The sequence below is a fragment of the Myotis lucifugus genome, unplaced genomic scaffold, assembly GCF_000147115.1.
Source record: "Myotis lucifugus unplaced genomic scaffold, Myoluc2.0 scaffold_351, whole genome shotgun sequence".
Taxonomy (NCBI): Eukaryota; Metazoa; Chordata; class Mammalia; order Chiroptera; family Vespertilionidae; genus Myotis; species Myotis lucifugus.
This window is the reverse complement of record NW_005871399.1, coordinates 177,995-203,884: the sequence shown is the minus strand read 5'-3', so window position 1 is coordinate 203,884 and position 25,890 is coordinate 177,995. Positions and strand designations below refer to the sequence as shown.

Genomic DNA, 25,890 nt, shown 5'->3' with positions numbered 1-25,890 from the left:
TCAGGGCACATGCCTGGGTTTCGGGTTCAATCCCCAGTGTGGGGCGTGCAGAAGACAGCTGATTGATGATTTTCTCTGATCATTGATGTTTCTATCTCTCTCTCCCTCTCCTTTCCTCTCCGAAATCAATAAAAGTATGTTTTTAAAACAAGAGAGAAAGAGAGAGAGGGAGCACACTGACGCAGCCAATGAAAGCAGAGTGATGAGAAAGAGATTAAAAAAAAAAAGCAAGAGATGAAGTTAAAGCCAAAGACAGAACGGGCACAGGGAACACCAGCGTAAGGTTCGACATAGTTAGAGGTTGATGAGCCGTGAATCTGGCCCTGAGCTGTCTGGCTGCCAAAGCAAACAAAGAGGCAAGCTGTCACAGGACCCCTGTGTCTCCCTGGGAAGAACACACCAGTTCCTCAGGAGCAGCACCACTTTTTTCTGTTAATGGGGCCTGAGAAAAACATCTGCCACAGGGCCGGGAAGAAGGGACCGTGGGTGCTGTGGCGAGAGGTTCTCCGCAAGTCACTCCCGTAGCCCGTGGTTTCCCAGCTGCCCTAGTCTCCGTACAGGTTATCAAACAACCTTTCCCGGAACCCCAACGAGCACACGGAGTAACAGAACTTCCCTGGGGAATAGGATAGGGGCTCAGAGCTTGGGGTCTTGACCCCTTTGTCGCCTCTCTGCTGCGCTGGCCTCTGGAGCACCTTGGGGTGAACTCTCCCATGATGTTGAGCTTTGTACAGGTTCTAATGATCAAGCCAAGGATGATGTCAACATGCAGTTTCTCTTTTTTTAAATATATTTTTATTGATTTCAGAGAGGAAGGGAGAGGGAGAGAGAAACATCAGTGAGGAGAGAGAATCATTGATTGGCTGCCTCCTGCACGCCCCTACTGGGGATCAAGCTTGCAACTCGGGCATGTGCTCTTAATCAGAATCGAACCTGGGACCCTTCAGTCCTCAGGTCGACGCTATCCACTGAGCCAAACCAGCTAGGGCAAAGTGCAGTTTCTTAAAAGTGATTCTGTGAGGTGTCCGTGGAAATAGAAATGACGAAGTCAAGTTAATTAGCTTTGGTTAAAATAAACTATAGGTCTCAATGGTTCTTATGCCAAATAATTGAAATTTTCAGTAAGCTAAGGGAAAAGCGTTGGGGAATATTTGCATTTTACTGACATCAGGTTCCAGAGATTAAAGGTGGGAAGAGTGGGTGATCTCAGTGAGAACCTGAAAGAGACAGTAAGCATTAAAAAGGACATAAAAACCACAAGAAAGAACCAGTCAGAAGTGACGAGTACAATATCTGCTAATAGGGTCTTACATCCAGTCTGCCGTGGGCTGCCACCCCTGCCAGAGATGGGGACAGTGCAACGGGGACCACCCCTGCCCCCTTGCTAGATTCGACATACTTCCCTTTACCCACCATTCTGAATTCAGACCCTTCATAAATGTCTTGAGGCCTGAGAGTATGTCTTGATATTTCAGTGTTACTTCTAGTCCCTTTCATATAGTCCCTGTCAGTGGCAAATTCAAGTACTTTTTCAGTGTTGTGGACTAACTAGAGACGTAGTCCATTGTATTTGCTTACTCTGGCTCGGTGCGGAGGAGGAGGGGCGGGTCATTTACATTTGGACAGCAGTGCACCCACTGGAGCTTTCCCTGCCTTCACCACAGCTCGCCCTGCTTTCTCGTGTGGTGGGCCAATAGAGCCACCGGGGTCTCCTTCGTGCTAGAGTGCTGGATTCTGTGATCAGGGCAGACACGATGTCCGTACGGTGGGTCTGAGTTGCTCGGTACACTTGGGTCCTATTTTATGGAAGGTGTAAAAAGATTCTTGCAGCCCTAGTGGTTTGGCTCAGTGGATAGAAGAGCATTGGCCTGCAGACTGGAGGGTCCCAGGTTCAATTCCAGTCAAGGGCACATGCCTGGGTTGCAGGCTCAATCCCCCTGTGTGGGGCATGCAAGAGACGGCCGATCAATGATTCTCTCTCATCACTGATGTTTCTATCTCTCTCTCCCTCTTCCTTCCTCTCTGAAATAAATAAAAATGTACTTAAAAAAATATTATTGTGAAGAGCTATATTTTTCCAGCATCCACCAAGCGTAGTTCTTACAGTGTAGACCAGCCGTGGGCAAACTACGGCCCGTTTGAAATGAATAAAACTAAAAAAATAAAAGACCATACCCTTTTATGTAATGATGTTTACTTTGAATTTATATTAGTTCACACAAACACTCCATCCATGCTTTTGTTCCAGCCCTCCGGTCCAGTTTAAGAGCCCATTGTGGCCCTCGAGTCAAAAAGTTTGCCCACCCCTGGTGTAGACTGTTCCCTCCTGGTCCTGGGATGGAGGAAACTATATAAAAGGGGAGCCTTTATAATCTGGTCTGGGAGGCAAGATAATCCCTCTTTAAATCCCAGGGCTAAAATAAAATTACATAACATACAGTGGTAGAAATTACTTAAAAGCCTACCATTACTTAAAAGTCTTTACTTTTTTTTTTTTTTTTTAATTAGGGCGACAGTCGGCAAATTTCGAGCGTCGATTCCTCATACCTGGAGTCTGTCTTCCTCTGCACTCCGAGGGGCATTGTGCCGTTTCAGGCGGGTTCTGAGGACTTCGAGTTGAGTTTCCAAGGTAAGAGTCTGCATTTGGCGGTGGTGCCCGTCGCTGGAATGGGCATGAGTGGACATGCAGGGGGCAGCCGAGAGGATGTGGGTTCAAGGTTCTTTTAGCAAGACCAGCAGTGTGGGGTGTGGAAGCCAGTGGCCGTCAGAAGACCCATGCTCTGGTCTTGGCTCTGACATACAGTAGCTATGTAACCCCGGGAGCAGCCCCTGGCCTCTCTAGGCCTCAGTTCTCTCACCTGTCAAATGAGGGCATTGGGCTAAGTGGTTTCTGGGGGTACCTTCCAGCTTCACCATTCTAAGTTTCAGATTCTGGGCATGCTGCTTCCCGGCTGAGGCATAATTTTCAGGTGCTGATGACGACAGTGGAGACCCTGGGCCTGTGGGTGCCTTCAGGGTAGTAGAACCTTGCTGATCCTCTCAGGCGTCATCCTCTAGGTCACTGTTCAGTTTCATCCATTACGTTTTCTAAAGATCTGCCTTTTGCTGTGTTTATCTCAGCCACCGTGGTCAGCTTCTACCCCTCTGTCTGTGTGTTTAGTAAGAAATCAGGGCAGCACTGCCCTCCCTGTGAATGTGTGGGCCCTTAGCTGCACCCTTGGGACACTCCCTGCAGATGGTCACATTCTTGGTCTTTCAGGACCTGCCCTGCAGGTGCTCTGTAAGAGGTAAAGGAGACTTGCTCAAGTCCTCAAAATGCCCAGATGGTACCTGAGATTTGGACTCTGTACTCATTACTAGTGTAGCTTTGAAGGACCTATTATACCAACACTAGAGGCCCGGTGCACGAAATTCATGCACTGCGGGGTGGGGGAACGGGGGGGGGGGGCGGCGGCACGCACAGTCCCTCAGCCCAGCCTGTGCCCTCTTGCAGTCCGGGAGCCCTTGGGGGATGTCCGACTGAGGCCCACTCCCCGAGCGCTAAGGATGTCCAACTAAGCCATCAGTTGGACATCCTTAGCGCTGCCGCAGCAGCGGGAAAGACTCTCACCACCGCCGCTGAGCTCGCCAGCTGTGAGCCCAGCTTCTGGCTGAACGGTGCTCCTGCACTGAGTGTCTGCATCCTGGTGGTCAGTGCACGTCATAGCGACCAGTTGTCCGCAGTTTGGTCAATTTGCATATCAGCCTTTTATTATATAGGATTTTTGAAAAGCAACCTGGCAATACATATCAAGGAATAGTAAAATGTGCTTGGCTTTTCATCTTCTCAGGAATATTTCTTTCTTTCTTTTTAAATATTCCTATTGATTTTTAGAGGGAGAGAGATATAGACACATCAGTGATGAGAGAGAATCATTGATTGGCTGCCTCCTGCACGCCGCGCCCCCTCCCCCAATGAGGATCGAGCCCACAACCCGGGCATGTGCCCTGACTGGGAATCGAACTGTGACCTCATGATTCATGGGTCGATGCTCAACCACTGAGCCACACCGGCCGGGCTCTTTCTTTTTTTAATATAAAGCACTTCACGAATGTCTGTGTCATCCTTGCACAGGGCCATGCTAATCTTTTCTGTATTGTTCCAATTTTTGTATGTGTGCTGCTGAAGTGAGCACTCAGGAATTTTTCTAAGGAAATAATTCATTGGAAGAAAAATAAAAAGCTGTAGGCAAGAAGGTCTTTATTGCAGCCTTATCTAAAGAACTAAAACAGGACATGACTCAACAAATTGGGGCATTACATTTTAGTGGAGTATTGGGTACTTGTTAAAATTCTGATTATGAAAACTGTAGTAAAAGCAAAAATTGAAATTGTTAAATGAAAAAGGCAGGGCCCCCAATTTCTGTTTCTGCACTTTTCTATTTGTATGCTGAAGAATCTAAAATGTAAAAGATTGCCCTGGCCGGTTTGGCTCAGTGGGTGGAGCGTTGGCCTGCGGATTCAAGGGTCCCAGGTTCGATTCCAGTCGGGGGCATGTGCCTTGGTTGCGGGCACATCCCCGGTGGGGGGTGTGCAGGAGGCAGCTGGTCGATGTTTCTGTTAAATGAAAAAGGCAGGACCCCCAATTTCTGTTTCTGCACTTTTCTATTTGTATGCTGAAGAATCTAAAATGGAAAAGATTTTTATTTTTTATTTAATTTTTATTGTTTAAAGTATTAAAAATAGTAGTACAAAACGGGAAAGTTTTAAAAATGTAATGTGCATGCTAGTGCAGCAATGTAATGGGACCAAGACTAGAAGGCAATAGAGATAAATAAAAATCTCTTCTGTTGGATGATGAAATGAAAAGTGGCTTAAACATTTTTCCCCCTTGGTTGGTAGTCTATCATTTAGAGTTTGTCAAAGTTGGTGGAGAGAAGAAAACCAATGTTCCAGGTTCCTCCATCTGGAGCAATTTGATCAGTAATCTTGTTCACTTGCAACAGAGAAAGCAGTTCAGAGCAGTTTACAGGGTCCGGACTCCTTTCCTCTTATTTCTTATTCTTACATTCTCTCATTCATTAATCGAATATTGGAGCGTCAGCTGCGTGCCAGGCACTGTTGTAGCCGTGGGCAAACCAGGCATTTTCAGAAAGTGCTCACAGCCACAGGGAAAGGAAGCAATGTGATGAAGCAGCGAGAGAATGGGGGAGTCTTGGGATGCGCCTGCTTTTATGGGAAGAGGAAACTTTGAAAGAGGGGGTGCAGCCCACCAGGAGAGGGGAGACTAGCACTTCAGCTGTAAGCTGTAGACAAGCCTGAGGTTTCAAAGAACAGCAAGAAGGTCTGTGAGAGAGGAGAGCAGGCACAGAAACTTGGATGTTTTATGAGCCGGAAATCAGGAGAAGGTTGTGACGTGATCTGATTTGCCCTGTTTGCTCTTTTGTTGTTGTGTATCTTTGTTTCATCTTACATCAACTATACTGAGTCATAATTGCTACAATGACGTGCATGCATTTTGAGCGTGCCATTGGATGAATGTTGACAAGTGCATGCAACTTCTCTCCTCATCAAGATAGAGAATGGCCTCAACAATCGAAGTTTCCTCATGCCTTTTTGCCATGAGTCTTCCCCTGCCTCCAGCGGCTCTGCTTTCTGTCACTATCGATTTGTTCAATCTATTCTGGAACTTCCTATCAAGAGAATCTTTTAGTGTGTGCTGTGTCTACAGCTGGCTTCTTTCACTCACAGTGATGTCTTTTAGGTTTAGCTATGTTGTTGCATGTATAGTAGTTCTTCCCTTTTCGTTGCTGAGTAATATTCCATGGTCAGGATCTATCATGGTGTGTTTATCCATTCACCTCTGGATGGGTATTTGGGTGGCTACTGGGAACATTCAACTGCAAGTCTTTGTGTAGATACAGGATGTCATTTCTCTTGGGTAAATACCAAGGAGTGGGATTGCTGTATCACATAGGCAGTGCATGTTTATAAGAAAAGGAAATCATTGTAGCAATATATACAAGGATTTCCTCTTCAAGGCAGTCACTCTGGTTAAAGCTTGGATCTAGGTCTACAGCATGCATGAATTGAAAATGGCATTTCATACTTCATGTAGAAAAAAACCTTCAAAATACATAATTATGTCATGTAATCCTACATAATAAAGAGTTATATGCAAATTAACCCTCACACCCTCACAAAGATGGCTGCCTACGACCAGGCCGGCAGGGGGATTAGTGAGGGACGACCAAACAACTGAACAGCAGGCTGCGTGGGTCAACCAGGCCGGTGGGGGTGCAGTTAGGGGCAACCAGGCTGGCAGGGGGGGTAGTTGGGGGCAACCAGGCCAGCTCCTTCCTGACTGCCTGCTGCTTGGTGCACTGCTATATCCCGCAAGGGGTCCCGAACTGCGAGAGGGTACAGGCTGGGCTAAGAGGAACACCCCCCCCCCCCCCCCCCCAGTGCACAAATTTTGTGCACCAGGCCTCTAGTGATATATAATCATTAATGCCTGGTTTAAGGCAGCTCACATGGATGATGTCTTGTTATCTGGCTACCCTAGCTCTCTTCTTTACCACCAGATTTATTGCTAAGATTAGATTCATTGCTAAATGCTATTTACATCTTTGTTTTCTGGGTCTTATAAAAAGGGCAGTGAAGTTTATAAATTTTTATCATGAGCAATTTCCATCCAAAAGTCTTTTCTCTATTTATACATATACTGGTCAGACATGAATATTTGCTGTTTTACTAGCCTCTGAAAAATAACAATGAATCATTTTCTAGGACTAACCCTTAATTCTTGTTGGTTTTCTTTTTTTCTGTCTAAAGGGATGATGCAGACAAACATCGTTTCCAAGACCCAAAAGGATGTCGCCAGAAGACCAACATTTGTGTCTGCCCGGGATGTGGCGCAGATGAAAAGTGGGCCAGAGTAAGTGTTCTGAGGCAGTGCTTGCTGGCAGGTGTTTGCGGCGGTCACACACTGATCCCATCGACCCACTCGAGTGTGGAGCCTGTTTTCTTCTCTTTTTAAGATATGTTTTTATTGATTTTTGAGAGAGGGGATGGGAGAGGGATAGAGAGATAGAAGTGACTGGGAATCAAACTGGTGACCTCTTGGTTCATGGATCGATGCTCAACCACTGAGCCACACCGGTTGGGCGGGAGCCTGTTGTCTTGATGTTCCTGCTTGCATTCCATTGCAGCTCCCTTTTGCATTGCCTCTGAGTGAGGTGTTTTGAAGCAGCACAGTGTGATGGGAAGAATACTAGCGTAGGACATCTATCTCTAACTTATAGGGGACTTTGGGCAAATCTCTTCACTACCCTGGGGCTCCGCTTCTGTAGTTGGGAATGGCTGGATTACTGGGGTGTGCCTAGAAAATGCTCAAAAGCGCTGAGTGTGGTTTTGCTGTGGGTTCTTGTGGGTATCCTTAGTTTTGTTGAGAGAATTTATAAAGGTGGGAGGCTGTGGAAGAAATGGAAAGAAAAAAGTGTTGAGGTAGCTGAGCAAGGGGATTTGGAGAAAGATAAAGTTGACAAAGGGGATTTTCAAAGGAAATTTTGCTGTGGGGGATTCAATGTAACTCTCCTCTGTGTGCTCATGAAACTCAGTAAAATCTGCATTATCCATGAACATTTTTGGAGTTGGATTTTTTTTTCGGAGTGATGTGTGATTATGTAAAACAGATTTCAAGCCTGGCCGGTGTCCTCAGTGGTTGAGATTCCCGGTCAGGGCACATACCTGGGTTGCTGGCTCAATCCCCAGTAGGGGGTGTGTAGGAGGCTGCCAATTGGCGATTCTCTCTCATCATTGATATTTCTATCTCTCTCTCCCTCTCCCTTCCTCTCTGAAATCAATAAAAACATATTTAAAACAAGACAAAACAAAACAAACAAAAAAACATTTCAACGCAGGTGCAAAATCAAAGTGTTCTAATTAGGTTCTTTTGGTGGTAGGAATTAAGATATTTCGTGAAAGGGAATTAGTTAAAGAATAAACATGGTGTAATAAGGAAAACATTTTACGAAAGTTCAAGGATGGGAAGAACTGAGCTATGTCAGGGCCTCAGGAGTGGAAGTTGGTTCCAGTTCTGCTTTAGAACCTGAGCAGCCTGGGCTCAGAGGTACTTGCCTGTACCTGTACGTGTGACCAGGTTAACAGCCCTGACTCTTTTTTTTTTTTTAAGTTTTTTTTTTATTATTGATTTTTAGAGAGAGAGGGACAGAGAAAGAAACATCGATGTGAGAGCAGAACATCAATCAGCTGCCTCCTGCACTTCCCCTACCAGGGACTGAGCCCGCAACCCGGGCATGTGCCCTGGCCGGGAATTGAACCTGTAGCCTTTTGGTGTATAGGATGAAGCCCAGCAAACTGAACCACATTGGATTTCCAGATGCTTTTCTCTGGCTAGTGCCAGACCATTTTAACCTCAGAATTTCAGTCTTCATATCCCTTTAGCTTTACTTTCTGCCACTACTGCCTGATTTTCTCTGAATTTCTTTTTTCTTTTCTTTTTTTTGCTGAAATGACAAAATTTTATTTTTCAATTACAGTTTACACTTAATATTATTTTGTATTAGTTTCAGGTGTAGCGCATAGTGGTTAGATAATCATACACTTTACAAAGTCTTCCCCTTGATATTTCCACTCCCCACCTGGCACCATACAGTTATTACAATATTGACTATAATTCCCTATGCTGTACTTTACATCCCTAGTGACTATTTTATAACTACCAATCTGTACTTCCTTTTTAAAAAAATGTTTTTACTGATTTCAGAGAGGAAGGGAGAGGGAGAGAGAGAGCTAGAAACATCAATGATGAGAGAGAATCATTGATCGGCTGCCTCCTGCACACCCCACACTGGGGATCGAGCCCGCAACCCGGGCATGTACCCTGACCGGGAATCAAACCGTGACCTCATAGTTCATAGGTCGATGCTCAACCATTGAGCAACACTGGCCGGGTCCAATCTGTACTTCTTTATCCCTTCACCTTTTTCATCCAGCCCCCCAACCCTCCTCTCTTCTGGCAACCGTCCGTCTGCTCTCTGTGTCTACTATGAGTCTGTTTCAATTTTGTTTGTTCATTTATTTTGTTCTTTGGATTCCACATATAAGTGAAATCATATGGTATTAGTCTTTCACTGACTGACTTATTTCAGTTAGCATAATACCCTCTAGGTCCATGCTGTTACAAATGGGAAGATTTTAATCTTTTTTATGGCTGAGTAATATATCTATCTAATGGTAGATATGTACCACAACTTTTTTTTTTAATATAGTTTATTGATTTTTTTTACAGAGAGGAAGGGAGAAGGAGAGGGATAGAGAGTTAGAAACATCAATGAGAGAGAATATCTAGTTCATGTTCTATTTTTCCCCATTGTCTCAAAAACGAGTTGATATATTCCAATTTGTATCAAAACATGGTATGAATGCCCTAGCTGGTTTGCCTCAGTGGATAGAGCATCAGCCCAAGGACTAAAGGGTCCCAGGTTGGAATCCAATGATTAGAGACATACCTAGATTGCAAGCTTAAGCCCCGGCCCTGGTCAGGGCAAGTGTGGGAGGCAACCAATTGATGTGTCTCTCTTATATCAATGTTTCTCTCTCTGTCTCTCCCCCTCCTTTCCACTCTCTCTAAAAATCAATGGAAAAAATACCCTTGGATGAGGATTAATAAAAACCAACCAAACAAAAAACAATAAAACAAACATCGTATGAATATGTCATTTTCTAGATTTGTCTCTGAAGCCTATTTAAATCTATTACAGTGTCTCCTCCTTGACCTTTCTGTTAAACCTTACCCGGGGATCGAACCTGCAACCTTTTTGGTGTATAGGACAATGCTCCAACCAACTGAGCCACCTATCCAAGGCCACTTTTTTTTTTTTAAGAAACCAGGTGATTTGTTCTATAGAATCTTCCAAATTCAAAATATAGCGAATTGTATCCTCATGGGGTTGCGTGTAATTTCTGTGAATTAATGGTTAGATTTAGAGGACTGATTAGATTCAGGTTCCCTTAAAAATTTTTTTTCTTAGTTTTTTTTTTTTAATTTATCTTTATTGATTTCAGAGAGGAAGGGAGAGGGAGAGAGAGATAGAAACATCAATGATGAGAGAGAATCATTGATTGGCTGCCTCCTGCATGTCCCCTAATGGGGATCAAGCCTGCAACCCAGGCACGTGCCCTTGACTGGAATCGAACCTGGGACCCTTCAGTCCGCAGGCTGACGCTGTATCCACTGAGCCAAACCAGCTAGGGCTTAATTTTGGGGGGTTTTTTTTTTTGCTTTTTTGTTTTTAATTGACTTCAGAGAGAGGAAGGGAGGGGAAGAGAGAGATAGAAACATTGATAAAAGAGAAACATCAATTGGCTGTCTCCTCCATGTCCCCTACTGGGGATCAAGCTGGCAAACCAGGCATGTCTCCTGACCGGGAATTGAACTGGCGACCTCTGGTGCATGGGTCAACTTTTAATCACTGAGCCACACTGGCTAGGCCAGGTTCCCTTTTTGGTCAAGAATCGTATATAATAAAAGGTTAATATGCAAATTGTCCTTCCACCTGGAGTTCAACTAGGGGGCGGTGCCAGCCAATCGGACCCCACCCATGCATGAATTCGTGCACCAGGCCTCTAGTACTATATAAGTGGTGCTTTCTACTTGATAGTTTTTATGAAGAGGTCCCATAATGTCTGATTGCCCTATCTTTAGTGATGAAGATGGGAGTGTGGGTCATTTCAGTCTGGTCCCTCCATTGTAACATTCTTTATCTGATCTCCTACTCAACGGTTTTAGTAGCTATTGATGGTCTTTGTTTAGATCTACGTATTATTGCCTGAGGGGTTACAAAATGGTGTTTTCCTAATTCTCTCAGTTCTTCTGTAAGTAATAGCTGTGATTTGTCTATAAAGAAGACTTTTTCTCATGCATGGTTACCCTGAAATACAGTTCATAGGCAGCTGGATTCTTTCCCCTGTACCTTTAATATCCTTAAAAGTTTATCATTTGACAAAGAAGCTGAGGGACACATTTACTTACTGCTAACAAATTAGGACTTTAGAAAGTTGAGCAGAACTATAAAAAGGAGCCCTAGCCAGTTTGGCTCAGCGGATAGGGCGTTGGCCTGACGACTGAAGGATCCAAAGTTTGATTCCGGTCGAGGGCACATGCCTAGGTTGCGGGCTCGATCCCCGGTTGGGGGCGTGCAGGAGGCAGCCGATCGATGATTCTCTCTTATCATTGATGTTCTATCTCTCTCTCCTTCTCCCTTCCTCTTTGAAATCAATAAAAGTATATTAAAAAAAAAAAAGAAGAAGAATCAATGCTGAGCCCCTGCCCTGTTCCCAGCGGGAGGGACATGAGTGTCCGTGGGCCGCTGCGGTCGGACGGGGTCCTGGTCGGGGGGCCGGGGAGCGGACGCCGGGTTTAAGTGACACTTCTCCAGATGGAGGGTTAACAGAGGACTTGCCTGTAGAAGACAAAGCTGTGGAGCCACTGGCAGAAGCATTGCTTTCTCACTACCTGCTGGATCTGCAGAGATCAAAACAAGCCCTCCAGGAACTCATGCAGAACCATGGGAACAAGAGGTTTCAAAATTTAAAGAATGTCATTCTGTGTTGGATATTAATGCTTTGTTCACTGAAGCCAAACACGTTCATGCCAAGTTGGTAAATATAAGGAAGGAAATACTGGTGCTTCACAAAAAGACATCAAATTTAAAAAAAAAAAAAAAAGAGCACTAAACTGCAGCAGAAGAGGCAGAAAGAAGAGTTGGAAAGGGAACAGCAAGGAGAGGAGGAATTTGAAAGAGAAAAGCAGTTAACGGAAAAGGAGTGAAAAGTTGAATGAGCCAAAACCGGGTTGGCTCAGTGGATAGAGCGTCGGCCTGCGGACTGAAGGGTCCCGGGTTCAATTCCGGTCAAGGGCATGTACCTGGGTTGCGGGCACATCCCCAGTAGGAGATGTGCAGGAGGCAGCTGATCGATGTTTCTCTCTCATCGATGTTTCTAACTATCTCTCTCCCTTCCTCTCTGTAAAAAATCAATAAAATATATTTAAAAAAAAAAAAGTTGAATGTGTGTGTGTGTTCTTCCCTGCCCCTGTCCTACCTGCTTTGCATTTAAGAAGACTTAAGTGCAGACTGAAGTTAAGGTGGTGCCTCGTACCATCGTGTCCTGATTTGAAATCCTTCCAGGAGTGCTGTCTCTAATGTTCATTTTAGCCATTTGAGAAGCTGCTTCTCCCCCCGCCCTCCCCCTTAAGTAAAAGACAAAATGTCACCTGGTTGGATATTTATGCGTGATTTTTCAATTTCTGTTTTACTTCATTTTAAAATTCAGTATTTTGGCCTTGAATCACATATGAACTGGAAAATGGTTTGCTTGTTTTTTAATAGTCTAGACTTTAAATGGTTAAAAATTAGTATGAGCGTTTTAGTTTCTTAATAACTGTGGAATTAAGTTTCAGTTTCTTATTTGATGAAATGACGTGTCTCTTTTGGAATACAATGCTGGCTTTTGGCAAAAAAAAAAAGAATCAATGCTTTTTACACTTTAAGTGAATGGGAAAATAGCATTTAATTAATTTACCAAAGTTGGAATGATTTCTGCATTTTTCAAAAAGCATGAGTGCTGGTACATCTGTATCAGAAATATGCAGGGATGTAGTCCAAAAAAAAAAAGAGCAAAAATACCAGGAGAAAATTATCTGAGAAATCTTTGCTTAGTGGCTGGAAGTTAAGGACAGAAAGTACTTGGGCCTACAGGACAGGGGGCAAGTGAATTGTTACTCTCTCTTCTTTGTAGCCATCAGCCGGCACAGACCCTGCCAGAGCCTGGTATCTTGGTATTTCTTCCTGAGCAGAAGCTTCCCTCCCCGCCATTGAATGGATATGAGGTACCAGGTTTTCACTTTTCGGTGGGTGGCTGTGGGAAGGTGGGGAAAGCACTTTGCTACAAGTGTGTGTATTTGTTGGAATGAAAGAACAAATCGCTTCTGTGAAACTCTGGGGTCAGGATTTAAAGGTGGGCGGCTAAATGGTGATGGTGTCACTTTCCCAGGGACGACTGCCCTGTCCCGGGAGCCTTATCCAGAGTCCTGCCACACAGGATCTCACTGGGCAGGCCCTCTGACAACCCTGTGAGATAGGTGTTAGTACCTTACTTTATGGGCGAGAAAACGGGAACTCGGAGAGTGACAGTGACTTGTCCACTAGTTGGAGTTCAAAGGCTGGTTTCAAGGGGAGACACACAAGCTGTGCCTCGGCACGTCACCTGGTGCGGCTGGGGCGAGATTCCCTCGGTCGTTGAGCCTGCACGTCATGCTCCTCGGGGTACAGGCTGCTTTGCTCAGGCTACAAGGGCACCTTCGATGGCCTTTAACTCGCCAGGTCACTGGACTAACGCACGCACCTTGGGGGTCTCCCTTTACCTCTCTGCATAATGCTTCGTTAGCCATGTCAGCCTGGACAGGCCCAGTGCCAACTAGTTCAATGGCATAAACTGCCAGACAGGGCAACCTAAACCAGCTTATCCCACCTGCTGTCAGAGGCCTGGCAACGATACTCAATGGCATAGGGGGCCACACATGTGGCCATTTCATGCTTTAAATATGTCCTGTTTCACATTTTTACATTTAAATTTTTTTTTTTAGTTGTCAGAGATCAATAGCTATGGCTCGGAATATGCCAAAGTAACTGCGTATTTTAGAGTGACGATGAGACACGTCAAGATTGAGAAGATCAAGAAGCTCAAGAACCCACAGCTCTTGGATACTTTTCAAAGGTTGGTGGCCATGCGATCAAGTTTCTTCACAAAGAGTTCACGGGGATTAGTTGAGGCCTATCCTTTAAGATGTATAGTCACTGGTTTCTTTTAGTCGTCAGCAGTTTCTTCGATCTCTAGTTCTCATTGTGTACACTGGAGCTTCTCTCTTTCAGCGTCAGTTTTGGAATCCAGTGATTTCACGTGTCTGTCATTTAAAAGTTTTCACCAATTTTGTTTTCTAAAGCTGTTTTCTTAATGTAAGTAGCTCCATTCTGAACGCTGGTGAAATGACATTTTAAGGCAATTAGGCTCTAGTTGGCATTAATGTTGTTAACCAGTGTGGGAGAGAAATGTTCTCGGCATTAAGTTTCACATTTCCTGTGTTAGGAGAAAAATGGAGATGAAGGTCACCGAAAAATACCTATTTTGTGCCACACACCGCGCTCACGTAGATTCTATCTGTGCGAATAATTTCGACTGGACCTTGCATGGGACTTCTGAAGGCACCTATGGAAAAGGTTTGTGCTGGAATAGAGAAGCCTGGGTCGTAGGTCATAACGCGGGCTGTGCGTTGCTTCTGTTACGAGGTTGTGTGATTATTTTATATGAACCAGAAAGTCCAAACTTTCGTAGTCAAGAAGAGAAAATAGCTCACCTGCCTTAGGTGCCCAAATTAGAGTGGCAGGTTGACCAGGGACTTGATTGCCACACCTGAGTCCTGCTCCTGTCTTCCGTTTTCGGAAGAGAAAACTTCCCTTTTTTTCTGAAACACCTTAATTCTCTGAGACTCTTGGATCTCATACACACTTGCAAGCTACACCACCTGTTGGCTGTTACTCAGTTCTGGCTGTGGCTCTCTCTGACCATGTCCATCCCGTAGAAGCCACAGGAAGTAGCCTCCATTGCCACGAAGAGGTTCTGATAAAAGATGGGAGCAGAGGCCTCTCCATTGCAGGCCATGCGGGGTCCCCTGGGGACTGAAGTTACACAGGTCTGTCCACACATGAAGTCTTTTCAGCTCTTTCTGTTTGCTCCTAACCTTCATGCAATTCTTAGAAACAAAACCAACAAAAAAAGTCTCTCTCGTCTTAAAGGAACACGTAATAGTTTATCAAGGTTCAAAGTGGGCTCAATTCATACAACTAAGATTAAAATCATACACGCACACCTCAAAAAAGCAAAAAGCCAATTAGTCAACAATATTTTTCATTGATTTTTTTTAATGTTTTTATTGATTTTAGAGAGAGATGAAGGGAGAGAGAGAGAAACATGCATGTGAGAGAGAAATATCGGTCGGCTGCCTCCCGCACGCCCCCAAACTGGGATTTGAGCCTGCAGCCTGGGCATGTGCCCTGACTAGGAATCAAACCAGCAACCTTTCGGTGCATGGGGCAATGCTCAAGCAACTGAACCCCACCCTCCTGGGCAGTCAACAAATATTTTTGAGTACCTGCTATATGCTAGATGTTGGGGACACAGTGGTAAACAAGTTAGACATGCCCTCCCCTCCCCAATTATTTCACATGATTAATAAAATGATTGCATGTGCAGCTGCTGGGGAGGAAAAGAATAGGTCCTGAGGACACCTAACCCAGCTGGAGAGGTGTTCCCCAGGAAAGGCAGATAGGGGTTCCTCTGCCTCCTAGAGTAAATCAGCATGTAGAGTCAGGGACAAGTGATGGAAAGTATGGCCACACGACAGATTTGGGCCTTGACCCTAAGAGCATCGGAAGCTAATGAAGGGTTTAACTTGGTCTTATTCCGAGTGTTGTCTAGTTAACAAAGCCCATTATTTTTTGTAGTGCATTTCTAGAGCTCATCCTGATCATCAGAAGCTGACTATCATTCTCTCTTTTTCTTTATATAGTCCTTCCAAAGATTCTAATTCTCTCTGAGGCAAAGAATGTGTCTGGATAAATAAAAAATGGTTATGTATCAAAAAGTGCAAAAAAACGTAAGAAATAAAAAACAGCACAGTGTCTTTGACAGTACTATCCCATTCAGTGGTTCTCAACCTTCTGGCCCTTTAAATACAGTTCCTCATGTTGTGACCCAACCATAAAATTATTTTTGTTGCTACTTCATAACTGTAATGTTGCTACTGTTATCAATCGTAATGTAAATATCTGATATGCAGAATGGTCTTAGGCGACCCCTGTGAAAGGGTCGTTCGACTGCCAAAGGGATCTCGACCCACAGGTTGAGAACCACTGCATTACATCAATTATACTGGTTGAATGTTAAAATCTGAATAAAGTAGATTTTAGAAAGTCAGCATATTGGGAAGTCTGTGATTTGTGGAACAAATCATATCCAGCTAGGGCACAAAAAAAAAGATTTGAGAAGAGTGTTTATGAAGATGAGACATGGTGGCAAAGGCTTGGGAGGCTGTAGCTAGTCTAAGATTTCTAGAACTAAAGCAGAAAAAAGGTCTTTACAAGCCATGATTGTATTTATGAAAAAATAAAAATAAAACCATATTAGCTTAAATGTGCATATCTGTATGTAAATGCCTAGGAACAGGTGTAAGAGAATTCCCACCAAGCTGTTAACTGTTTGCGAAGGAGAGTGGGAGTGGAAATGGTAGGTCAGTATAGTCAGACTATCATTCTAAAAATATATATATATATATATACTTTTTAAAATATATTTTTATTGATTTCAGAGAGGGAGAGGGAGAGAGAGAGATAGAAATATCAATGATGAGAGAGAATCACTGATTGGCTGCCTCCTGCATGCCCCACACTGGGGACCGAGCCTGCAACCCGGGCATGTGCCCCTGGCCGGAATCAAACTGGGACCTTTCAGTCCACAGGCCTACGCTCTACCCACTGAACCAAACCGGCCAGGGCAATACTTTTTATTGACTTTAGAGAACAAGAGAGAGGGAGAGGGAGAGAGATAGAAACATCAGTGATGAGAATCATTGATTGGCTGCCTCCTGCACTGGGGATTGAGCCTGCAACCCAGGTATGTGCCCTGACTGGGAATCGAATCATGACCTCCTGGTTCATAGGTTGATGCTCAACCACTGAACCACACTGGCTGGGCCGGACTGTCATTTTTAACTCTAAATATTGTTGAACATCATTTACCCAGAATACCCAGTAGTGTACCTATTCACGATAAACAATATTTCATGAATTCAAACATCTGAATTATAAAAAAAAAACAGCAAAAAATCATAAACATTTGCAAAAAAGTATTTAACATTTATTACTATAAATACTACAAATTCATTTTACTTATTACTTTTTGCATAGAAATCAGACTTTTCAATATATACTCATTTCATTTAAACAGGCAGAACAGGCCATAGTGGTTTGGCTCAGTGGATAGAGCGTTGGCCTGCGGACTGAAGGGTCCTGGGTTCAATGCCGGTCAAGGGTACATGCCTGGGTTGCAGGATTGATCCCTAGTGGGGGGCCGTGCAGGAGGCAGCTGATCAATGATTGTCTCTCATCACTGATGTTTTCATCTCTCTCTCTCTTCCCTTCCTCTTTGAAATCAATAAAAATATTTTAAAAAATAAATAATACAAAAGGGCAGAAAAGCATGTGGCAATGATAAAAATAAAAATAGAAATATTTTATTTGTTAGGAACTTGTTGATCTGCTGAGTATGGAAACCTCAGTGATTATCAGAGGGTGTTTTAGAGTTGAGGATGAGGAATCAACTGTCTTTGAAAAGCTCTGCCAGGGTTAATGGCTTGCTCATTCTATCTCTCTTCCTGTCACATTTTTCACGACCTTACCATCAGTAGTAAATGACCTGTGTCCCTTACAATATTAAATGGCCTTTGCTGGAATATCTTTAGTTCATCAGTTATAATTCCACTCACCCTGCATGAATTGCATGAATTGCATCATTGTGATATCTCCACTTGGTCATTGCACCCAGTGGCTCTCACCATCACAGTGAGCCCTGCACACTAGCAAATGTTGCTGTTATTCCGGTAGGATTATGCACTGTATTCAAGTTTACTTGTATAATAAACACTCTTTAAATACAAAGGAAAGCCCTAACCGGTTTGGCTCAGTGGATAGAGCGTCAGCCTGCGAACTCAAGGGTCCCAGGTTTGATTCGGGTCAAGGGCATGTACCTTGGTTGTGGGCACATCCCCGGTAGGGAGTGTGCAGGAGGCAGCTGATCGATGTTTCTAACTCTCTATCCCTCTCCCTTCCTCTCTGTAAAAAAATCAATAAAATATATTTGAAAAATAAATACAAAGGAAAGCTTGTAAGTATCGGTAAGGTATTGTTGACATATACTTAGTCCAGTGACTTTTTTCAAACTTTTTCGTGTCATGGCACACAGAAACTAATTGCTAAAATTCTTTGGCACACCAAAAAAAAAAAAAAAAAAAAAAAAAAAAGGTATAATTTTGATTCATCCAAACCAGACAGCTATGGTTGTGTTGGCTGCTGTTGTTTTTTTATTTAACAATCTAAGGGGGAAAAGGTCAGCACCCCTGACTAAATAGTCAGGTATTGAATGTTTTAAAAATTCTTGTGGCATACAGGTTGAAAATGGCTGGCTTAGCCAATGCCTGTCATCTAATTAAATAAATAATCTTATAAACTACATCCTTTTATAATAATTCTTAACCTTTTTTTCTTATTATTTCTAGGAAATTACTTTACAAAAGATGCCATTATTGCCCATAAAAACTTCCAGTCTGATCCCAAAAACATCGTTATGTTTTTTGCCCGAGTCCTGGTCGGAGATGTTATCGAAGGAAAGAGGAGTTACGAAAGCCCTCCTCCACCATATGACAGCTGTGTGGATTCAAGGTTGAATCCTTCCATTTTTGTTATCTTTCAGAAAAATCAGATTTACCCAGAATATGTGATTGAATATACCGAAGCAGATAAAGCCTGCGTGGTTAGTTAGACATGATGAGGACACCATCATAAAGGATGCCATAGCCATTCCGTCCACTTATAAAACCCGATTGCCGCCGATAACTTAAACTTTTTTACATTTTCTCGCTTACTTATCAAATGCCTTAGGTCAGTGGTTCCCAAACTTTGCTGCACATGTGAATCATCTGGAAACAAACAAACAAACAAAAATCCCGATGTTCAGAATGCATCCCCTTCCAACTAAATCACTGTTTCTGCGGGCGAGAGCCAGGCAGCGGTGTGTGTCGTAAACTTTGGGAACCACTGCCTTAGACGTAACTGTAAAGAACGATTCCTAATACTACTGTGATTGCAGCAACTACTGTCTCTCCCAAATACTCTTATAGTTTACTGTATGGCACGGTTTTGTTTTGGTTAAATTGAAAAAAACTTAATTTGGGAACTTTGAGAGAAATCTAAAAATGCCCATTGAAATAAGCACATAAGACAGTACAACCTTGGATAATGATTGTGAAAAGTTGGGGGAGGGGAATGCTTAGGAATATGCGGGGGGTTGGGGGGGGAAGTAAAGGTAATTTAAATGCCATTACAGACACAGCCTGCATACCGTACCATTGCAGTGAAACTGATGTGGGGCATACATTTCGTTATCTCTACGTTTATTTAGGGGGCCCCATCCAGGTCGACTCTGGAATTCATAAAAAAGAGTTGCCGAGTGTGGCTCAGAGAGAAGTACCAACTCGAGTTAAGGGCCCGTTTGAGCTCTTAATATCATTATGTCAAAGTAGACACTGATGTTCTGATCAATATGATTCCAGAGAAGGCTTTTCTCAGGTTGGACTTTCATGAGGTGTGTGTATTTTGGGAGCACTGAGGTGCAGTCACCCGAGTCACACAGGCATGACTGATAAACTGGAGGGCTCCTATAGTCGTTCGCTATGGCAGATGAGGCTCACCGAGGAATTAGGAGCAGGGCCCTCCTGTTGCAGGATGGGCCCCCTAAGGAGACAAGATTTGTTTCCTGGTGAGCACAGAATCAGAACTAATAGGATAATGCCTCAGACCGGCTTTGTGCCTGCAAGAGGCTTTTTTTCTTCCTAATGTAACGAAATGTATGGAATTGTAGTGCAGTCAGTTTTTAGAGCAATTAAGCTGCCTGGACCAAGTTCCTTATTATGAGTCAGGTTTTTCCTTTCAATTTTCCTTTTCAAACATTCCATCCCCAATCTCCAAATATTCCTTATAGTTCCTTCCAGCAGACATGTTATAAAAACTAATTAGCATTTGAGGTTTTATATGTCAGATTTTTAATCAGTGCACAGCCTGCTACAATTCTTTGGCTTAAAGGATCCACCAGTAGCAAATGTTTAGAGGACTTTTTAGCGTAAAGTTGTTTTCTGGGAGGCTTGCCACAAATACTCTTGTTTACTTCTTCCTTTTTCATGGTAGTTTCCGTTCCGGAGTTTTCACTTCCTGATCTTGACCTTCAATGTTGCAGAGGTCCAACTTATACAACTCTCTCCGACCGCCCGTTAGACATCGCTAGTGGGAAATTTCACAGGCATCTCTGCTTTACCAGGTACAAAACGGGATTCTGGCTCTGCCACCCTCAAATGAACCAGCTCCTCCCCAGGGTTCTGTATGTAGGTACGTGGTATCACCATCCACACATCTGCTCAAACAGCAGTCCACAAGTTACCCTGGACCCCCTCCCCTACCTTCCCCTGAGCATCCTAAGCTGTTCTCAAGTTCTGTTTTCCCTCTTAAATACCTTGGTCTCCTTCTACATTGTTCTTTATTTGGCAGCAAGAATGGCCATATTTTTAAATTTTTTACTTAATAATCATCATCTTTCAAAACACAAATCTGATCCTGCCTTTAGAATAAAGTTTAAGATCATTATCATGGCCCCACATGATCTCTCCCTTCCCTACCCTCCATCATTTATTTTCTCCCACACAAGCCGATCTGGCTTTCCTCCAGTCCTTTGGGGTTTTTCACATAGCTCATTGGTCTTCAATTAGCATCGCTGCCTTCTTTTTAAATGGCAAATAGTTTGTAACGTCCACATTATTATCCTCAAAATGCAATTTAGTGGTAACGTACTCTCTCTACCTAGATACAATTTTAGAAATACATTTAAAATTAAGTAATATTAATATAAAAGGGAAGTTGAAAGTACATAACTTGGATACGACTATACTAGAAGACCTAATTAAGTACTCAGATGTTTACATCTATTTAGAATGAATAAGCAGGTAGGAGATTAGAAGCTATTTTGTACAAAGAAGTATGGGAAAATGAAACAGCAGGGATACAAGTGGACATTAGAATAAAAACTACTGATATAATAACTTACCTTAATTGATGTGGATATTTTTTAAAAATATATTTCTTTATTGATTTCAGAGAGGAAGGGAGAAGGAGAGAGAGATAGAAACATCAATCATTGATCAGCTGCCTCCTGCATGCCCCCTAAAGGGCTCAATCCCCGTTAGGGGGCATGCAGGAGGCAGCTGATCAATGATTCTCTCTCATCATTGATGTTTCTATATCCCTCTTCCTTCCTTTCTGAATTTCACTATGTAAATGCTCCGGCATGACTACAGTATACGACATCATGAAATAGATATTTATTCCTGCTTAGAGTGAATAGCTTTGGATTTAGGAGTCGATCAGAGGCTACTTCCTATAAAGAAGTACAGGAAAATGAAAGATTAGACACTAGACACTAGAATAAAGACCAGTATTAGGGTAAGTGATAATAGACCATGTACCTTATCTGTGTATGGTAAGGGAAAGAGCAAAATTACCTTACTGTAAATAAGGATAATAAGACAAGGCAAATTACAGATCGTCTAAGAGGAAAACATATATATTCTCTCAGGCGACCTGTAGGTCCTACATAAATGTCCAGCGGACATTAGAAAGTCGTATAGATACCGAATAATTCTTCGTTTTGTGGGGCTAACCCATATACTGCAGGACATCTGTTATCCCTGGCTGCATACACTGAGTGCAAATAATAATTCCCAGTTGTTACGAAACCAAAACCCATCAACTTCTTTTTTCTTTTTTTAAAAATATATTTTATTGATTTTTTACAGAGAGGAAGGGAGAGAGAGAGAGAATTAGAAACATCGATGAGAGAGAAACATCGATCAGCTGCCTCCTGCACATCTCCCACTGGGGATGTGCCCACAACCAAGGTACACGCCCTTGACTGGAATCGAACCTGGGACTTTTCAGTCCGCAGGCCGACGCTCTATCTACTGAGCAAAATCGATTTCTGCCCCATCAATTTCTAAACTATCACTGGTGAGAACCACAGACTCAGTTAACATCTAGCATCTTGAGATTAGCGTGTTTACCTCCATAAGGAGTCCTATAGATTAGATTGGATGCTTGCCTCCCAAATCCGGTTTTTAAAATAATTTGTGCCTTGCTTTGTTAATTTTTAGCGTCTATCCAACTCGAGGTTGTCTGCTTTCTGCATTAGAATGTAAGCTCCTTGAGGGCCGAGCCAACTTGCCTTGTTCACTGTGCTGTATCCCATAACTAGCTGACTGCTTCAGACCTTGATAAAATAAATTGTGTGGACGTTAGCTCAAGTATTTGTATTTCAGTCGTTGAATTGTATTTTCTTCTTCTTCTTCTTGAGACTAATAAAAAGTAAATGCAAATTTTTCTCTGCTGCCTTCATTTGTTTTGTTTCTAGGTATCTTCACAAGACAGCCAACTGCAGACACAAACAATTCAATGAGGGATAGAGAATGTGTTTTGCCCCTTCCAGCTTTATCATTCCAGGACTCAATGACGAAGGAGCCTTCAGCACATGGCTGGGAAGGGCAGGGTGGTGGTGGCAGAGAAGTCCACAGCCTGTGGGCACATCTTTTGTTGAGGAGCAGAGAGAGAGAGAGAGAGGCTGGAAGCTGCTAAGATAGTCTTTCTTCCTGTGGTCAGGGGTAGGACCAGGGCGAGACTGAGGCACAAAAGTTAAAAATGTAAATGGTCTTCAGAATTTTCCTTTGAAAGCCCTTCTCATTCTTTCATCACAAAGCTTGGATGGAGAGAGAGGAAAATCCCTGTGTGGCAGCGTAGATTTGATGAAAGTGAAGGCAGAATTGCCATTTGATTTGGACCTCAAGGTAAATAGCAAACTGTTGCTTGCCTGGAGCACGAAAATGCCACCAAACCAAGCATGAGCAGATGTTTGAGTTTTTCCAATTAGTCATTTGTCCTATTTGTCTATTTTCTCGGGCATGTCTCAAGTTTTCAGACATGTTTCATGTTGCTATTCCCTAGGTTTAACCTCCCTCCTGTGCTTCTCACTCTTCATTTTTGCTGAGTGATCTTACCAACTTGCACAGCTTCTGATACCTAGTACTTTGATGTCACTCACCTATATTCCCCTTCATCTTCCTTCACCTCTTGATCTGAATATACAACAGCCTACTGAGAATCGATCTTGGATTGTCCATTGCAAACTAAATATAAAAATTGAGATTGTAATCACTTAAGTCGTGTTTCTTTTCCATTATTCCTTGTCTTACTTTTCTAGAAATCCATTCTTAACTGCCGCCAGAGATACTATTTCTAAAACACATATCCTACAGCATGGCCACTCACTGTTTTAAGTTTAGGCATACAGCAAATGAAATTCCTGCTTTCACACACTTGAATCCTACAAATGCATAAATAAGCAAGATGAAAAATCAGTGGTAGTTTTCATGTGAAGGAAGTGGGGGAGAGAGAGAGAGAAACATCAACGATGAGAGAGAAACATTGATTGGCTGCCTCCTGCACGCCCCACACTGAGGATTGAGTCTGCAACCCAGGCATGTGCCCAGGAATCGAACTATGACCTGGTCCATAGCTTGATACTCAACCACTGAGCCACGCCAGTTGGGCTGGGGAGCTACTTTAGATTGGGAGGTCAGGAAAGGTCTTGCTGAAGAGAAGACTAGAACTGCCAAGCTCAGAGTTGAATGACAAAACGGAGATCTCTAGATGAGGGGGGAAGCATTCTAGGCAAGGGATCATGTCACCTCCCTCTCCCCCACTAACAAATTCCTGAAGTGGCTTCCCAAAGTCTTCCTATCTAATAAAAGAGTAATATGCAAATTGACCATCACTTTAACACACAAGATGGCCAGCAGCAGAGGGCAGTTGGGGAAGATCAGGCCTACAGGGGGAGGGCAGCAAGAGAGGACCAGGCCAACAGGGGGAGGGCTGTTGGGGGGGACCAGGCCAGCAGGGGGAAGGCCGTTGGGGGGGACCAGCCCAGTAGCGGAGGGCAGTTGGGAGGGACCAGGCCAGCAGGGGAGGGCAGTTGGGGGGGACCAGGCCAGCAGGGGAGCAGTTAGGTGTTGATCAGGCTGGCAGGGGAGTAGTTAGTGGCAATCAGGCAGGCGAGTGGTTGGGAGCCAGCAGTCCTGAATTGTGAGAGGGATGTCTGACTGCCCATTTAGGCCTGATCCCACACCGGGCAGTCGGACATACCTAAACGGGCAGTTGGACATCCCTTGAGGGGTCCCAGATTGGAGAGGGTGCAGGCTGGGCTGAGGGACATACCTCCCCTTCCCTCCCCCCGCCCTCCCCACACAAATTTCGTGTACTGGGCTTCTAGTCAGTATATAAGTCTAAACTTCATAGCATGGAGAGAAGGTCTTCTGACATCTGGCCACTTGCCTTCCTCTAGTTTCTTTACATGACATTAACTCATTCCATCCTCAGAACCACCCTGTAAAATAGCAATGAGGCTAGTTGAATTCCCAGGTTATGTCTTATTCATCTTTGTACTAGGTCACTGCATTAGCCATTGGCTCAATAAATGTTCATTAAATGAGCATGGTGTTGGCAAAAAGGATGGTTGCTTAGTAAATGTACAGGTCTAGACCCGTGCTGTCCACACAACTATCAAGTGAGCCACGTGGGTAATTTACAATTTTCTCATAGCTACATCAGAGAACTAAAGAAGCAGATGAGCCCAGCCAGTGCGATTCAGTGGTTGAACATCGACCCACGACCCAAGTAGTCACTGGTTTGATTCCTGGTCAGGGCACATGCCTGGGCTATGGGCTTGATCCCCAGTGGGGGGTGTGCAGGAGGCAGCCTATCAAGGTTGTTTCTCTCTCATGATGTTTCCCTCTCACTTCCCCTCTCTTTAAAGATAAATAAAAACATTTTTTAAAAAGCAGATGAAATTATAACATTTTATTTAAATATCAATGTAACACGATTAACATAAAGTTATCAATGAGATATTCTGCATTCTTTTCATTCTAAACCTTTGAATTCCAGTGTGTGTGTCTCACACATCACATCTCAATTTAGACTGGTCACATTTCAAGTGCTCTACAGCCACTTGTGGCTGGCTGGTGGCCACCTCCTCACTTAGTGACTACCTAAGGCTACCCACACCTTCTACCACATGATAGAACACGAGAGACAGAAATTAGCCTGTTAACAACTGTGGGCCAGCTCTGACAAAAGACTGCTCACATTCCTGTATACCTGTTGGAATTTAGGATTAATTTCTAGTTATCTATTTCTCCGATTATCCTGAAGAGACAATAGTCAGATGCCACAGAACCTGGAAGACTGCTTATTTGCGCATGAACTTCCAATCTGCTGCCCACAGTTAATCCACAGGAACAGACACTTAAACAATCACAAAAGCTTATTCAGTGTACAACAGGCTCCAAGACAACACTTTATTCTGGCTACAGGTGGCAAGAGATGTTATGACAGAGAATCCAGATGTTAAAACAGGAATGGAATGAAAGATCATCATTGCCCCAGGCACAAGGAATAGCTCACTTGTTGCCAGATTTCTTAATTCCACCTGTGGCCAGGGGGCCCTTCACTGCCTTGGCGTTTAGTTCCTCAAGTTTCTTCTGCTCCCCTTTTTACTTCTGCTTGAATGCCTTTTCTTCGTAGATTTCCTTGGGTTGCTTTTGGCTACTGTCGCAGCTGGATGTGGGGCCTACCATTCCTTCCCCAGGAGTAGACACTTCTTCCTTGCAATTAGCCCGTTTCACCTTCTCCCACCCCTCTGTCTATAGCTAATGTACATCCTTTCAGACCAGTTTACACCTTTCTCCCCCCCCCCCCCCCCCACACACTTTATGTATAAAAAGGCTTGCAAACCCTGGCCGGGTTGCTTCATTTGGGCAGAGCATCGGCCCCATACGCCAAGGTTGCAGGGTGGATCCTTGGGAAAGCACATGCAAGAATCAACCAAGGAGCCCAGCCCGTGTAG

The 25,890-nt window shown here is 43.7% G+C and overlaps 1 protein-coding gene and 1 non-coding gene across 2 annotated transcripts in view; one reads left to right on the top strand and one right to left on the bottom strand.

Moving 5' to 3' along the window:
* The window catches only part of ZC3HAV1 (zinc finger CCCH-type containing, antiviral 1), a 54,579-nt gene extending 32,270 nt beyond the window's left edge, over positions 1-22,309 (top strand). The window contains 7 exon segments of the mRNA XM_014466665.2: positions 2,509-2,629; positions 6,814-6,916; positions 12,802-12,892; positions 13,649-13,779; positions 14,149-14,279; positions 18,392-18,554; positions 20,076-22,309. Coding sequence (XP_014322151.1) covers positions 2,509-2,629; positions 6,814-6,916; positions 12,802-12,892; positions 13,649-13,779; positions 14,149-14,279; positions 18,392-18,554; positions 20,076-20,103 — 768 coding nt within the window. The 3' untranslated portion in view covers positions 20,104-22,309.
* LOC111828393 lies at positions 4,070-4,175 on the bottom strand. Its single transcript, XR_002832263.1, has one exon. It is a non-coding gene; the product is annotated as a U6 spliceosomal RNA (small nuclear RNA).
* Positions 22,310-25,890: the final 3,581 nt, after the last annotated feature.